This window comes from Gobio gobio (genome assembly GCF_949357685.1).
Source record: "Gobio gobio genome assembly, chromosome: 9".
In the NCBI taxonomy this organism is placed as follows: Eukaryota; Metazoa; Chordata; class Actinopteri; order Cypriniformes; family Gobionidae; genus Gobio; species Gobio gobio.
The window spans coordinates 29,850,490-29,866,537 of NC_137115.1; the positions used below are offsets into that span (position 1 = coordinate 29,850,490).

The following is a 16,048-nucleotide window of genomic DNA, read 5'->3' on the forward strand; positions in this document are numbered from 1 at the left end:
GCTTTACATTGTTAAGAAAGCTTTTTGGGCTCTATTTGTGGCAGGTTTCCTCTCTGGGCAGCGGTAATGATCACGTGATGGACGCAGTTTCTCAGTGTGAGCAGTATGCCAAAGAGCAGGGCGCTCAGGAGCGCAACGCCCCCTGGAGGCTGTTCTTTAGAAAGGAGATATTCACACCCTGGCACGACCCAGTGGAAGATGCCGTCGCTACAAACCTCATCTACCAGCAGATCGTGCGTGGCGTCAAGTTTGGCGAATACCGCTGTGATCGGGTATGAACCTCAGACACAGAAACAAGCCAATAAATTGAGTTTTCATTCACACTATGTTTCTAAGGAGGGAATATTCTCTTTCTCTGCATCTTTTTGTCTCTGTTTCTCTATGCTTCTGTTTATCCTTTTTTATTATTTTTATTTGTCTTCGCACATCTATTTTTCTTGCACTCTTTCTGTATCTTGCTTCTTCCGGGAGGAGGAGGATCTAGCGGAGCTGGCGTCGCAACAGTACTACGTGGACTACGGTTCTGAGATCCTTGTGGAACGCCTGTTAAGTCTTATTCCATCCTACATCCCGGACAGAGATATCAGCTCGGCCAAAACCGTGGAGAGATGGGCTCAGTTTATAATGGCTGCACACAAAAAGGTGGCAAAAGTTCATCTCAACAGTCACATGAATGGACTTAAAGGGATAGTTCGCCCAAAAATGAAAATTCTGTCATCGTTTACTCACCCTCAAGCTGTTCCAAACCTGTATGAGTTTCTTTCTTCTGCTGAACACAAAAGAAGATATTTTGAAGAATGTTGGTAACCAGACAGTTGATGGGGCCCCATTGACTTCTATAGTATTTTTTTTTTTCATACTATGGAAGTCAATAGGGTCCATCAAATATTTGGGTACCCATATTCTTCAAAATGTCTTCTTTTGTGTTCAGCAGAAGAAAGAATCTCATACATGTTTGGAACAACTTGAGGGTGAGTAAATTATGACAGAATTTTCTTTTTTGGGTGAACTGTCCCTTTAAGGCCCATTCACACCAAGAATGATTGCTATGACAATAACGATAAAGATATAGTTGTAAAAATCGTTCTGAATGTAAAAGAATATCAGATTCCACACCACAACTAGAACAATGATGGCACAGAAGAACAATATCGTTAGAATTACTGTCACGATTCTTTACAGCCGATGAATGATAAAACATTAACCAATGCGGCAGATGACATAACTGAGCATGCCCTTAGAATAAGCAGAACAATATTGTTTGTTGGTGTGAGCGCTAATGTAGTTATCGTTGTAGTTGTCATTTTTGGTGTGAACCGGCCTAAGAAGTGATATTTGGAATGTAAGACTAATCTACTGCATACTACGTAGTATATACAATACTGTATGATGCTTGCTTTTTTAAATAGCATGCAGTATGACATGATACATGTTTCAAAGAGTAATGTGTTTTATTTTATTATTACACTATATTGTGTCACATGATTTCACTAATTGCATTCAGCAAGTGGTGTCCAGTCGAGAAAATGCCCAAAACCTGTCAAGGTTTCTCCAGGTCATATTTCATCCCAAAATGTAAAGAAAATATAAATATTTTAAATGAAGAGAATTAAATTAGTTGTCATGAAAAGGCTTTAAAACAAAAATCCTCAAAAAGGCTTCAATGGACGAAAAAAAAAATTCATTAAGAAAATAAAGGCCCAGGACGTAGCCAAAATAAAAATATATTTTTTTTATAAAATTATATATTGCACTATTTTAGGATCATAAGGATTGTCTATATTCGTCTCAATATTTGTTAAGACAATTAAGTATATTTTAAATCTCATTCTCTGCACAAAATACAAAAAAAAAATGTAAATCTTACATTTCTTTAGTTTTAATTTTTGGGATAAAATGTGTCCTAGACATGTTTTTGTGAGACTAGCATTTTACATTAAAATTTATTTTGTAAAAATTCATAACTTTTGGCAGTTCAGACAAATAAAGAGTCAAGAAAATGATGAGTTATAAAACACTGCTTATATTACTGTCGGTTCATTCGTCACAATGGAAATGGAAAGTCAATTCAGCCCATTGCATTGTGGGATACAGTATCTCACAGTGTACTTTGGTTGAATTCTGCACATTTTTACAGATGTACTGTCGTATTTCATGCATATAAATAATAAACACCATGCACAGTGTAGACACTGCATGTTAATTTCCTTCAAAAGCAGTAGGTAGTATGCCATTCTGAACTCAATCATAGTGATATATTTTAATTATCACAATAAAATGAAAGACGTTATTACAATAACGTTATTACACTTTACAATAAGGTTAACTATATTAGTTAACAATAACTAACAATAAAAAATACATTTTAACATTTACTAATACATTATTCAAATCTAAATTTGTGTCTGTTAATATTATTTATGATCGTCAGCTAACATGAACTAACAATGAATGTTAACAAAGATGAATAAAAACTGAAAACTGTAACAAATGTATTGTGCATTGTTAGTTAATGCATTAACTTGTTAACTAATTGGACCCTATTGTAAAGTGTTACCATTGTTAGTAACACGTTGTGTTGTGTCTGTAGGGTATCTACACACAGAAGAGGGTGGACCCTCAGAAAGTGAAGGAGGAAGTCGTGGATTTTGCTCGTTATAAGTGGCCTTTGTTATTCTCAAGATTCTATGAGGCCTTTAAATTTTCAGGTAGTTCTTGCACAATTTATGTCGCATTAATATTGCACATTGTTCTTGTGCTGTATGTTTACAGATGACTTTTTAAGCTTGCTATTTTGTTTCTGTCTGAAGGTCCTAGCCTACCCAAGAATGACGTGATAGTGGCTGTAAACTGGACAGGCGTGTACTTTGTGGACGAGCAAGAGCAGGTTCTTCTGGAGCTTTCTTTCCCAGAGATCACCGCTGTGTCCAGCAGCAAGTACGGGTTTCAGAGAGACTTGTTTGGAGGTTTGAAATGATTGAGCTTTGAAGATAAAAGCCTCTGTGTTTTCCAGAGGGGGGAAGCTTCAGGCCCAGAGCTTCACGTTAGCCACCATCAAAGGGGACGAGTACACGTTCACCTCTAATAATGCTGAGGACATACGGGACCTTGTGGTAACCTTCCTAGAGGGTCTCAGGAAGAGATCCAAGTTTGTTGTGGCCTTACAAGACAACCCCAGTCCAGGTTAGAGAAGCACAAACACATCGTATCAATGGACTTTTACTCCTTTTCTTTCATTTAAATGATAGATACAAGTCCTGATTATAGTTCAGCACATAATCAAAGAAAAAAAATTAAGAAGTTTTGCATAAGAAAATAAAGCCTAATTTAAGGCATATATCATATTTCAACCCAAAATCTAAAGAAAAAAATATGAAATTATACTATGCAAAAGAACATAAAGCCTATTCTAAGGCCCATATCAGCCCAAAATCAAAGATAAATGTTAAATTATAATAAAGCCTATTTTAGGGCCCATGTCATATTTCAGTCCGACATCAAAAGAAAATGGTAACACTTTACAATAAGGTTTCATTTGTTAACATTAGTTAACTACATTAGTTAACATTAACTAACAATTAACAATACTTCTACTACATTTATTAATATGTCAATGTTCATTTCAAGATTTACTACTAAATTTTTTTCAAATAGAAAGTTGTATTTGTTAACATTAGTTAATTCACTGTGAACTCACATGAACAAATAATGGTCAACTGTATTATTAACTAACATGAACAAAAATGAATAAATGTTGTAAAAAATATGTTTATTTAATACATTGACTAATGCTGACAAATGACATGAGACCTTATACAATTATTATACAATAATATGAAATTAGTTATGCATAAAGAAAATAAATCCTATTTTAGGACCATTAAGGTTTGTTAATATTATTTTTGTAAAATAATAAATAAACCTATCTGGACACAATACTTTTATTTTTTTATTTATTTCTGACTGACATTTCTTTAGCATCACTTACAGCCGTTCTCTTCTGTAACTCATTTTCCCTGATCAGCTGGCGATGATTCAACGTTCCTGAGCTTCCTAAAAGGCGACCTCATTCTGCTGGACCAGGACACGGGCGAGCAGGTCATGACATCAGGCTGGGCCCACGGGATCAACGACAGAACCAAACAGAGAGGAGATTTCCCTGCCGACTGTGTTTATGTGCTGCCCACAGTCGTTAGACCTCCACCTGATATTGTGGTACTGATTTTTTTATATTATGTTCAGGGGTCGTTTCAGTCTTGTATGATTAATTTCTCTTCTTAAACCCACTCACATTCTCTGTTCCTGTGTTATGTTCCCTCTCTTCCTTGTGCCCTCTCTGTGACTGTACGGCTCAGGCTTTGGTTACCATGACACCAGACCAACGTCAGGAATCAATCCGGATTTCCCATGTCCCTATAATGGAGACGGAGGAGAGGATAAAGCCGTACACTCTGGAGGAATTCTCATATGACTACTTCAGGTGAACAGACACCACCTCTGTCCCTACTGTACATCGTCTCTATATACAATATAAAACATTATCTGTAATATTGGTCAAACAAGACTACAAGAATAGAGCTTTAATTTGTGCAGGTTATGCTGCAATCAGGAGTCTTTACTTTTTATTTCAATTTAAAAGCAATGCAAAATTGTCCCTATTTTCTTACTTAATACATGTTCCTGGTATTATTGTGCACTATTAATCATTGCAGGTCATTCTAAATGTTACAAGAAGTCACTTAATATACACAATTAACTCATACAAATGCATATCCATGACCCTTATTGACCCTCGCCACTCATCCAGGCCCCCTCCCAAACACACGCTCAGTAGAGTGATGATCACCAAGAACCGTGGGAAGGACAAACTGTGGACCTGCACTCGAGAACCCATCAAACAGGCCCTTCTGAAGAAGTGTGTGGGCCATGAGGAACTTTCCCAAGAGGCCTGTATGGCTTTCATTGATATCCTTTAGACCCGGGATGCATGAAAAATATGATTTCATATCTTTTTTTTCATGTTTTGGGCTAACCTGGGCCTTGAAATAGGCTTTTTTTTCTATATACCAACATTTTTTGGACCCACTTTATAGTAGGTGGCCTTAACTACTATGTACTACTAACATTTAATAATGCATAATATACAATGCACTTAATGTTTACATACATGTTTTTACATTGTACTTACATTTTTAAAATTAGCTGCATGTAATTACATCTGTAATTAATTTCTGTAGTTGCATTTCTAATTACACTGTTGACACTTCCCTTACACATAACCCTACCCTTAAACTTACCCATACCACCACACCTGTCCCTAACTTTACCCGTATCCCACCTCAATATCAGCAAAAGTGTTTTGCAATACAACATTAACACAATATTTACATTGTACTTATTTTTTGAGTTAAATAGAAAGTAGTTAAGGCCACCTAATATAAAGTGGGGCACAATTTTTTTTTGTCGGCAATATGACCTAGGCCATACAATAGGCTTTATTTTCTGAATGCAAAATATAATTTTCTTATGATTTTATGCTGAAATATGCCATTGACCCTAAATGTGGCTTTATTTTAAAGCTGCACTATGTAACTTTTCCGTCCGCTAGAGGTCGCCTATTCAAAACAATGGCGTAGTTTGACGGCAAGTTTGAGCGCAGAATCCTGGGACATGTGGTCTTCACCTTACAGCCGATGGAAAAGAATCGGGATAGGACTCGGGCAGAAATCGTGTTCATGTATGCAATTTTTAACGTTACTGTAGTATGAAGCAGAGCAGGACTGAGTGTTGTGGGAGCTGAGCAAGGCCGCTGGTAAATAAGATGAACTCAACACACGCCTCGCGAACAGCGGGACATTTATTATGTCACAGTCGCCGGCGCCATTTCCGCTTCTCCGGTCATGAGTAAGTTATGAGGTAATGCAGCTCTGTTTATCATGTTATGACGTTACTCTGTGCGTTCGCTCGGCGGCTGCTATGACACTTGTTCACACTGCAGTGAGAGTAAAGCGTTTCTGCAAAATAAAACCGGAAACCGAGTGGAACACAGATATGACGCAATTGACAGGCGACTCCCTCACACGTCCCGGTTCCTTGGTTAAAATAGAATTTTTCACACGATTTACAAATAGTTGACCACATTTGGGATATTGTATGTACTCAACTGAACAAAATATATAACACTGGCCTTGTGGTTTTTGGATATTTTACTGAAAAAAATGTTACATAGTGCACCTTTAAACATTAAATAGTTCTTTTGCTATAGAGTAATGTGATATCATTTGGTTTTATTCATTCTTAACACTAGAAGTTCATGTGTATTGTCTTCTTTCTGAATGTTAATCATCCTTGACCTGTTCTCCTGCACCTATAATGAAATATATGGGCGATTATCCATCCAAGCGGACACGTTCTGTGAACGAGCTCACGGATCAGATCTTCGAGGGCGCGCTGAAGGCGGAGCCTCTTAAAGACGAGATCTACTGTCAGATACTCAAACAAATGACTGACAACCATGTCAAGTATGTCCCTCCCTTACAAATATAGCCGGACACTGTGATTTCTTCCAATGAGCACTACCGTTTTGAAAGAAGTCCCTAATGCTCAATATTGTGAAATATTATTGCAATTTAAAATAACTGTTTTCTATTTGAATAAATATTCAAATGTAATTTATTATTGTGATGCAAAGCTGAATTTTCAGCATCATTACTCGAGTCTTCAGTGTCACATGATCCTTCAGAAATCATTCTAATGTGCTGATTTGCTGCTCAAGAAACATTTATTATTATCAATGTTGAAAAAAATGAAAGTTTAAATTTTTTAGTGACCCAAACTTTTGCACAGTATTGTATGTTCTGCTCACTGTCATTCATATCAGCTGTTGATTGTTTAAATGCAATGGTTTGTCTGTTTGTGTAGGTACAGTGAGGAGAAGGGCTGGGAGTTGCTTTGGCTGTGTGCCGGTCTCTTTCCTCCCAGTAACGTCCTCATACCACACGTCCAGAGGTTTCTACAGTCGAAGAAACATCATCCGTTGGCTACTGACTGCATGCAGAGACTGCAGAAAGCTTTACGGTGACAACACTCCCTCACCTCACATCCAATTGCATGTACTGTACATGCACAAACAGACATGCATACACCGATCAGACATAACATTATGACCACCTTCCTAATATTTTGTTGGTCCCCCTTTTACTGCCAAAACACCCGTCGAGGCATGGACTCCACTAGACCCCTGAAGGTGTGCTGTGGTATCTGTCACCAAGATGTTAGCAGTAGATCCTTTAAATCCTGTAAGTTGTGATTTGGGGCCTCCATGGATCAGACTTATTTGTTCAGCACATCCCACAGATGCTCGATTGGATTGACATCTGGGGAATTTGGAGACCAAGTCAACACCTCAAGCTCGTTGTTGTGCTCCTCAAACCATTCCTGAACCATTTTTGCTTTGTGGCAGGGCGCATTATCCTGCTGAAAGAGGCCACAGCCACCAGGGAATACAGTTTCCATGAAAGGGTGTACATGGTCTGCAACAATGCTTAGGTAGGTGGTACGTGTCAAAGCAACATGGATGGCAGGACCCAAGGTTTCCCAGCAGAACATTGCCCAAAGCATCAAACTGCCTCCGCCGGCTTGCCTTCTTCCCATAGTGCATACACATTATGTAAAAGAAAACGTTATTCATCAGACAAGGCCACCTTCTTCCATTGCTCTGTGGTCCAATTCTGATGCTCACGTGGCCACTGTTGGCGCTTCCGGCGGTGGACAGGGGTCAGCATGGGCACCCTGACTGGTCTGCGGCAATGCAGCACCATACGCATCAAACTCTGATGCACTGTGTATTCTGACACCTTTCTAACAGAACCAGCATTAACTTCTTGAGCAAATTAAGCTACAGAAGTCCGTCTGTTGGATCTGACCACACTGGCCAGCCTTCTCTCCCCACGCGCATCAATGAGCCTTGACCACGTCGCCGGTTCACCACTGTTCCTACCTTGGACCACTTTTGATAAATATTGACCACCGCAGACCGGGAACACCCCACAAGAACTGCAGTTTTGGAGATGCTCTCACCCAGTCATCTAGCCATCACAATTTGGCCCTTGTCAAACTCGCTCAAATCCTTACGCTTTCCCATTTTTCCTGTTTTGAACACATCAACTTAGAGGACAAAATGTTGGCCCTTGTCAAACTCGCTCAAATTCAAATTCGCTCAAGTTATTCACTTAACCGGTCATAATGTTATGCCTGATCTGTTTAAAAAAAACATATATATATATAAATATAATAGGTATATCATTTAATTTATACTACATGTACAGAATATATTTAAAATATATTTAATATATTTAGTATTTCGCTATTTACATATTATAATGCTATTCCTGATTTTTGTATAGTGTATCTATAGCCTATTTATATTGCAAAGACTGTCAAATCTGAATTAGCATATATACTACGAAAAATAGCCTTTGCAAATAGACTTCTTTAGTCCATGTCAGAAGCATTTTGTCTGACAGAGCGAACAGTAACTGTTGTGTGCTGGGTGTTTGTTGAACTGGATTAGAAGTGCACTTTACTTTTTTTGTATTTTATTTTTATTTCTTTATTTTAAATTCTTTGACAGTTTAGAATGGTTACAGCTGTTGTCTTCCTTCATAAAACTCATTTATCATGATCAACTAGTGATATTTTAATGCTTTTGGAGAGGCAAAGATAACATAAACTCTCAAACATATGGTGCATTCAATTAATGTCAGAAAGATCATATTCACTCCTTGAATGCACATAAACACCAAATTCGACAAAGTCATAATAATGTGTGGGGAGACTCTTTGAGCCCCAAAGTAAGATGTGTCAGTGAAAGAAACATGGCAGAAGCATTGGATGCAACGTCTGTGGTCGACTGTAAATTTGAGAAAATATATTAAATAGTTTTTTTGCCCATTTACAACTAAACTACCTTCACAAAACACAGTAGTATTGAACAATTAAAGGGTTAGTTCACCCAAAAATGAAAATTCTGTCATTAATTACTTATCCTCATGTCGTTCGACACCCGTAAGACCTCTGTTGATCTTCGGAACACAAATGAAGATATTTTAGTTGAAATCTGATGGCGAGAATAGTTTTTGTGTGCAAAAAAACCCTAAATAACGACTTATATAGTGATGACGATTTCAAAACACGGAATCATGAAGCTTCGAAGCGTTATGAATCAGTGAGTCGAATCATGATTCGGATCGCGTGTCAAACCGCCAAACTGCTGAAATTTGGCGATCCAAACTGCTGATTCGACTCACTGATTCATAACGCTTCAAAGCTTCATGAGGCAGTGTTTTGAAATCTTCATCACTATATAAGTCGTTATTTAGGGTTTTTTTGCGCACAAAAACTATTCTCGCCGATTCATAAAGTTATTTTAGAACCACTGTAGTGAGATGGACTTTGTAACGACGTCTTTAGTACCTTTTAAGGGTCTTGAGAGTGAACCGTGCATTGTGCCAATGGAGGCCTTTCAGAGCCATCAGATTTCAACTAAAATATCTTAATTTGTGTTCCGAAGATCAACGGAGGTCTTACGGGTGTCGAACGACATGAGGGTAAGTAATTAATGACAGAATTTTCATTTTTGGGTGAACTAACCCTTTAAGATAAAATGCATAACGGTTCAATTTGCAGTTGCTTCATAAAAAATTATAAAACATTGCATTAAAAATACATTTCTGTAGCTCATACAGTAGTGCAATGTCAGGGTCATGCGTTTGATTCAAAGGGAATCCATGAACTGATAAAATGTATACCTTGAATACAAAGTTGCTTTGGTTAAAAGTATTTGTAAAAAAAGCACACCAGGTGTTTTTTTGTTTGTAATTAAGATATTGTACACCAGTGTTGAGTGTAATGCATTACTAAGTAATTAATTACTGTCATTTCATTATTTTTACCTTGAAAATTTAGATATATATATTTTTTTTAATTCTGTAATTGAATTACAGTTACTTTTAATGTAAATGCATTAAATACTGTATAGACTGCATTGAAAAGATGGTAACCTAAAAATGATACATCTAAATTAACTGGTTTTATTTATTTTAGTCAAAAATATTATTTAATATTGTTGAATCCACCAGCCAAATTCCTTTTTATGAGTTAAATCAAGTTAAAAAAAAAAAAAGTAACAATTGCAGGTTATCAGTTTTTATAGGTATATAGGGCAATTCTATAATAAAGCAATAGTGGCTTTAACATAACATTTTACTGTCTAATGTTAAAATGTATGTGTTTCCTCCTTTAAATACTTTGGTCAGTTCAAGAATAATATATGCAATTTTATATAATTTATTTGAAAGAATTAAAAGAGTAGTTTCATGTCTATCCTTGTATTGTTCAACTGGTTGAGGTTGATATGGGATTTAGAAAGTAATTAGTAATAAGTAATGAAATACTTTGTAGAGAGAGTTATTAGTACAGTAATTATGACTTACCAACTTGAACGTGCCAATACTCCTAAAATGACTCTCTTCCCGAAGCAGAATTACTCTATCTGCAGTGTGCAATTAAGCAATTTTTTCTAGATGCCGTGCCCTTTTTATCTTTATTTCTATCTCACACTGTTTTTCTGTTTCTTTGTCTGTCGGCTCCTTTCTGAGCTCACAGTCAATGGGAGTCTTTCGTGTGTGTCGTGATGTTTTCTAGTTCTGATGAATATGAGACGTCTGCGTGAGGAGTTTTAAAGTGTGAATGATTCATCATGGACGCCATATGTTTGTTTGCGTGCAGGAATGGATCCCGAAAATATCCCCCTCACCTGGTTGAGGTGGAGGCTATTCAGCACAAGACCACACAGATCTTTCATAAAGTGTACTTCCCTGATGACACAGATGAGGTGAGATAGGCTTTCATATGCTTATGACTCATCAGACATATTGGGATCTTGCTGTTTTGGACAGTAATGTAATTCAGAGCTGTCCTTGATATACTGAGAATTATTTATAAATGTCATAAACGAAAGCTTCACATTTCCGCTTTTAACCCTGTAAAGCCTGACACGAAGTAATAGTCAGAAAAGTCTCAATTATTGAAAAGGAACAGGTTTGTTTTTTTTGTTGTTAACTCAGGGCCTGAGTTACACACTTTCAAAACTGAATTTATAACCCAAAAATCAAAAAGCGTCTCTTGTTATTACAGCTTAGACAACATATACTTACATATTTATTACCTTCAGCAGTGGTTTATGAAACTTCAAAGGGTTTCCTTTAAAATGACACCAAAATTGTGTATTTAGACTACTGTATGTGGGTATGGGAAGCTTTTCCATTTGGGTAGACCAAATCCAGGCGGAAATCCCAAAAATTTTCCCAGAGCTTAAGAGGTTAAAACGATGCAATGCAATACATTGATGATTGATGAAGGAAAAAATAACGTTTATCAAAAGCTTGATGGATCATATTTGATACTCGCATATTAACAAGCTTTTTCTGTGTATGGATAAGTTGCTTCAGTCCAGTAAGTGTTGATCTTGAAATATTACTAGCAAAATAAAAGTTATTCTTACATTTACTTAACAAAAATCAGTAAAGATTTGACAGCAAACAGACACATGGGCATTTTTAGAATTACACTAAAAGGCCTTTTACTTGCTAAAAAAAAGTGAACTATCAATTAAATGACAAAGGGCATTTAGTAGATTGTGTGCAACAGGCTTTACAGCTAAATTAATCATTTAGAAGCATTCGAATTTTGTGAATCAAATATCATACAGTAGGTTTTATAGGGTTAAACCCTCCCGCGTTCGATATGGTTTAGTGATGTTTTGGATGGGTAAAGACAGACTGTGAAGGTTCCCGATGTTTCTGTTTTCAGGCGTTTGAGGTGGAGTCCAGCACTAAGGCCAAAGACTTCTGCCTGAACATCTCCAGCAGACTGCTGCTCAAATCACCTGAAGGCTTTAGTATGTTTGTCAAGATCTCCGATAAGGTAAAAAATCATATTTTACCCTTAATCTTTTGTCCTTGAATGATCTTTCATGCCTAACCCAACTCTAACCGTTAACTTGGGTAGGTTCCGGGAATAGAATAGTATACAATTCCTATCAAGATATATATAATATTATTTGTATCTGGTTGTATGCTTTACAGGTGATAAGTGTACCTGAGGGTGATTTCTTCTTTGACTTTGTCCGCCATTTGACAGACTGGATCAAGAAAGCAAGACCCGCTAAAGATGGTATTCTACTGCAAAATTATGGTTTACTCTATTCATCTCTCATGTGCACATTTTTGGATGTTTTGGTGTCTGTGAGATTTTTGAAAGAGTGCTCATGCTAAGGCTGCGTTTATTTGATCAAAAATTTATTTTAATTTCAAATAACTGTTCTCTATTTAAAATGTATGTTTTAGCATTGCAAGTGTCTTTACTGGCACTTTAATTTAGTTTTATTTAAAACCCTTTCATGCATGCATTATGGAAAACATGATCTAGATTTTTTTTTAATTCTTTTTATTACTGTAATATGATGCTAAAATTGAAATCCATTAGAATTTTTACAAAATTCAGTTTTATTTAAAAATTATTTAACTGTCCACATATGTGGACACCATGCAACAAAGGCGTAAAATAGGACAAAAAGCCACAGATGACAATATGGAATATTGTGCTTTTATTATGTCATTTTATGCTATGCATAACAGCTCAGATATTTAAAACATTAATATTACAATATAACAACGATAAAACACAGAGTGTAGGAACTATAATGCTAGTTACATATATGTGAAAACCTAATAGCAATATGGGCTGGGCTTTGCTGGCACACACTCCTCATCAGTGCGGTCACTGTCACACACACTGTCCTCTGGGATATTCTCTGTTATTCTGAACTGAGTGCTTGACCTGTGCTGTCCCTGTTTGGTAGGCAAAATGCAAATTTGTCTCGGTATGTATGTGTAAAGTTGCCATTTAATGCCATAATATGTCACTTTTAATGGTTATTTATGTTGATATATTTGTTAAATGTCTGTTTTATTACAATATAAGACAATTCAAAACATATTTGCAAAAACAGAACACATATACTAGCAGGTTACAGAAATCAGACTTTATGCAATCTGACTCCACTGTTGCATGATGTCCACATACGTGGACAGTTAGTTTTTGGTGTATAAAAACGACATTTTACTCTAAATTTTAGTTTTTAAAATACTAACATATTCATCATACTTTACTGTACATACTAATATTTTTTTTTAGCTCAATTGACCTCCTTGTGTAAAAGTTTTTCACAGATATGCCTGGGGCATTTGGCACATGGCTATCGCTGTCAGCCATCTTGGATTAATGATGTCATCAAGCAATGAATATTTGGGTTACAAGACAGTAGCCATTGTTAAAATATTGCTGTCAATCTACTGACACTGCCCTCAAGTGGTTTGGAGAGAATTACCAAGATAAATGAACCCTAAATGGAGTTAAATTAACTGTCCCCAAATGTGGACACCATGCATGAAAGGGTTCATAAATAAATGTATAAAAAAAAGTTACTGACCCCAAATTAGAAGCAGAATGAAAATATGCTCAGTAAATAAATACTGTAATGTAGTGACTCTTCCTCTGATGTTCAGGTATAGTGCCTTCATTGACCTACCAGGTGTTCTTCATGAAGAAGCTGTGGACGACCACAGTTCCAGGCAAAGACTCCTTCGCAGACGCCATCTTCCATTATTATCAGGTGAGCTGGTTGTTAGGCCTCATAAACATCATTAAACCACACACACTTGGATAAAACCCTGAATTATATATATCAGCTTCTCTTTATAACACTTCCCATGTGAAGGAACTTCCTAAGTATCTCCGTGGATACCACAAATGCTCCAGAGAAGAGGTTTTCCAGCTCGGCGCTCTGATCTACCGGGTCAAATTTGAGGATGACAAATCCCACTTTCCCAGTATTCCCAAGATGCTGAAGGAGCTGATTCCTCAGGACCTGATTCGTCAGCTCTCGCCTGATGACTGGAAAAGGGTTTGTCTCGCACTTACAATGTTCTTAGCTGTCCTTCAAATACATTTTCTTTGTAGTTGTATTGACAAAATATACATGATTTGTATGATTCGACTGGCTCACCCTCATCGGTTCCTCCTCTCGTTGCAGTCGATTGTGGCGTACTTCAACAGACAAGCTGGGAAATCAAGGGAGGAAGCCAAGCTGATGTTTCTGAAGATCATTTTCAAATGGCCCACGTTTGGTTCAGCCTTTTTTGAAGTGAAGGTAACTGTGCTATATTCATTTGTGTTTTGGTAAGCTGGTATGTTCCTATATGCTATAAGCCTTTTTGAGCTCAGTGTTCAGTTTGTGCTCCAGATCTGTCTTCTTTTTTTCTTTGGATGGACCGATCAGTCTATTTTTATTTTTTCTCCTGTTACAGCAAACCACTGAGCCCCACTTCCCTGAGATCCTGTTGATAGCCATCAACAAATACGGAGTCAGCCTAATCGACCCTAAGAACAAGGTGTGTTATCTTTCATTTTTAGCTGTTTTGACTCACATAAGTCACATTTTTATCATCTGAAACGTGCTACGACTTGTATTCCAATGCAAATGATATAATGCAATTAACATCAAGCACACATTTGCATTGGGGCCGAATGAGAGAGGAAGCGAGTTCATAATTATTTCTATAGTGCATTTCCCAAATGCTGAGTTTCAGTTTTGCTTTAAATAAATTCACTCCGCTTGGCATTTATAAAAAATATTGTTTATAATGAATGGCACTATAATTTATGTTTTATACTTATATTTTTCATTCTTGTTCTGTTTTTAATATTGTTACATTTGAAGGATTTGTTGTTGAGCGAGGGAAACTAAAATACATGTTTATAATGTTTGTAAATCACATTATTTTAGTAAGATACTATTATATTTATATTTATATATATATATATATATATATATATATATATATACAGTGGCAAGAAAAAGTATGTGAACCACTTGCAGAAAATGTGAATAATTTTAACTAAATAAAAGAGATCATACAAAATGCATGTTATTTTTTATTTAGTACTGTCCTGAATAAGTAATAATATTTTAATAAATTGGTCTTATGGACTATATGTACACATTTTTTATGTAAAATATCTTATTCAGGACAACACTAAATAAAAAAAAACATGCATTTTGTATGATCTCTTTTATTTAGTTAAAATTATTCACATTTTCATAGATTCTGCAAGTGGTTTACATACTTTTTCTTGCCACTGTATATATATATATATATATTGAATTAACTTTTATAATTGTATTTTCTGTTAAAGTTTTAGTATTTGTTGAGTATTTTGTCATTTTTATTAGTTATAGTTTTTTTTATATGTGTATATAGTTTTAAAAACAATTTCTATTTCAGTTTTGGCTATTTTAGTACATCAAGTTAAACTAAATGAAAATGAGAATTGTTGGTTTGGCAACTAGCTGAAATAAATACAATTTTAGTAAAAGTTTAGGAACACATTTAGGATTTGATAAAATTTAGGAATAATAATGTTTAGGAATAACATTTTAGTTTTATTTTAGTATTATTTATATACTATTATCGTATTAATTATATACTGTTATTTATATTTAGTATTATATACATGCTATTATATGCTTTGTATTATATTTTCATTTTAGTTTTAATAATTGTATGTGCTTTTGTAAATAAGTTTGTTATATTTCAGGTAATGTTTATTTTTAATGGTGTGCTTCCAGTGTTTTTGCTCTCCATACTCTACATCCCAGTGTGCAGTGATGTTTGTGTTTCCTCTTTTCTTGATCCGCAGGATATTTTAACCACATATCCCTTCACAAAGATTTCCAACTGGAGCAGCGGGAACACGTACTTCCACATCACTATCGGCAACCTGGTTCAGGGCAGCAAACTTCTGTGTGAGACTTCACTGGTGAGAGAAACTGCTTACTGTACATGCAATGTAGTGGCAAATAGCAGAGCAGATGCATCATCCTTTTAAATGAGATTTATATAAATGATTTAATAAAGAAGATTTG

The 16,048-nt window shown here is 35.9% G+C and overlaps 1 protein-coding gene across 2 annotated transcripts in view; it reads left to right on the forward strand.

Annotated features, from left to right (window-relative positions):
- Window positions 1-16,048, forward strand: part of myo7aa (myosin VIIAa) — a gene marked incomplete at its 5' end in the record, with an annotated part of 52,028 nt that overhangs the window by 34,331 nt on the left and 1,649 nt on the right. The window contains 18 exons of one of the 2 annotated variants that reach the window (XM_079824976.1): window positions 45-272; window positions 472-642; window positions 2,591-2,708; window positions 2,811-2,937; window positions 3,014-3,183; window positions 4,025-4,215; window positions 4,356-4,480; window positions 4,808-4,965; window positions 6,368-6,521; window positions 6,922-7,077; window positions 10,789-10,894; window positions 11,872-11,985; window positions 12,147-12,234; window positions 13,629-13,735; window positions 13,841-14,026; window positions 14,156-14,266; window positions 14,430-14,513; window positions 15,823-15,942. In XM_079824976.1, the coding sequence (XP_079681102.1) occupies window positions 45-272; window positions 472-642; window positions 2,591-2,708; window positions 2,811-2,937; window positions 3,014-3,183; window positions 4,025-4,215; window positions 4,356-4,480; window positions 4,808-4,965; window positions 6,368-6,521; window positions 6,922-7,077; window positions 10,789-10,894; window positions 11,872-11,985; window positions 12,147-12,234; window positions 13,629-13,735; window positions 13,841-14,026; window positions 14,156-14,266; window positions 14,430-14,513; window positions 15,823-15,942 (2,514 nt within the window). Of the gene's footprint in view, window positions 1-44; window positions 273-471; window positions 643-2,590; window positions 2,709-2,810; window positions 2,938-3,013; window positions 3,184-4,024; window positions 4,216-4,355; window positions 4,481-4,807; window positions 4,966-6,367; window positions 6,522-6,921; window positions 7,078-10,788; window positions 10,895-11,871; window positions 11,986-12,146; window positions 12,235-13,628; window positions 13,736-13,840; window positions 14,027-14,155; window positions 14,273-14,429; window positions 14,514-15,822; window positions 15,943-16,048 lie in introns of both variants that reach the window. The other variant, XM_079824975.1, reaches the window with a different exon arrangement.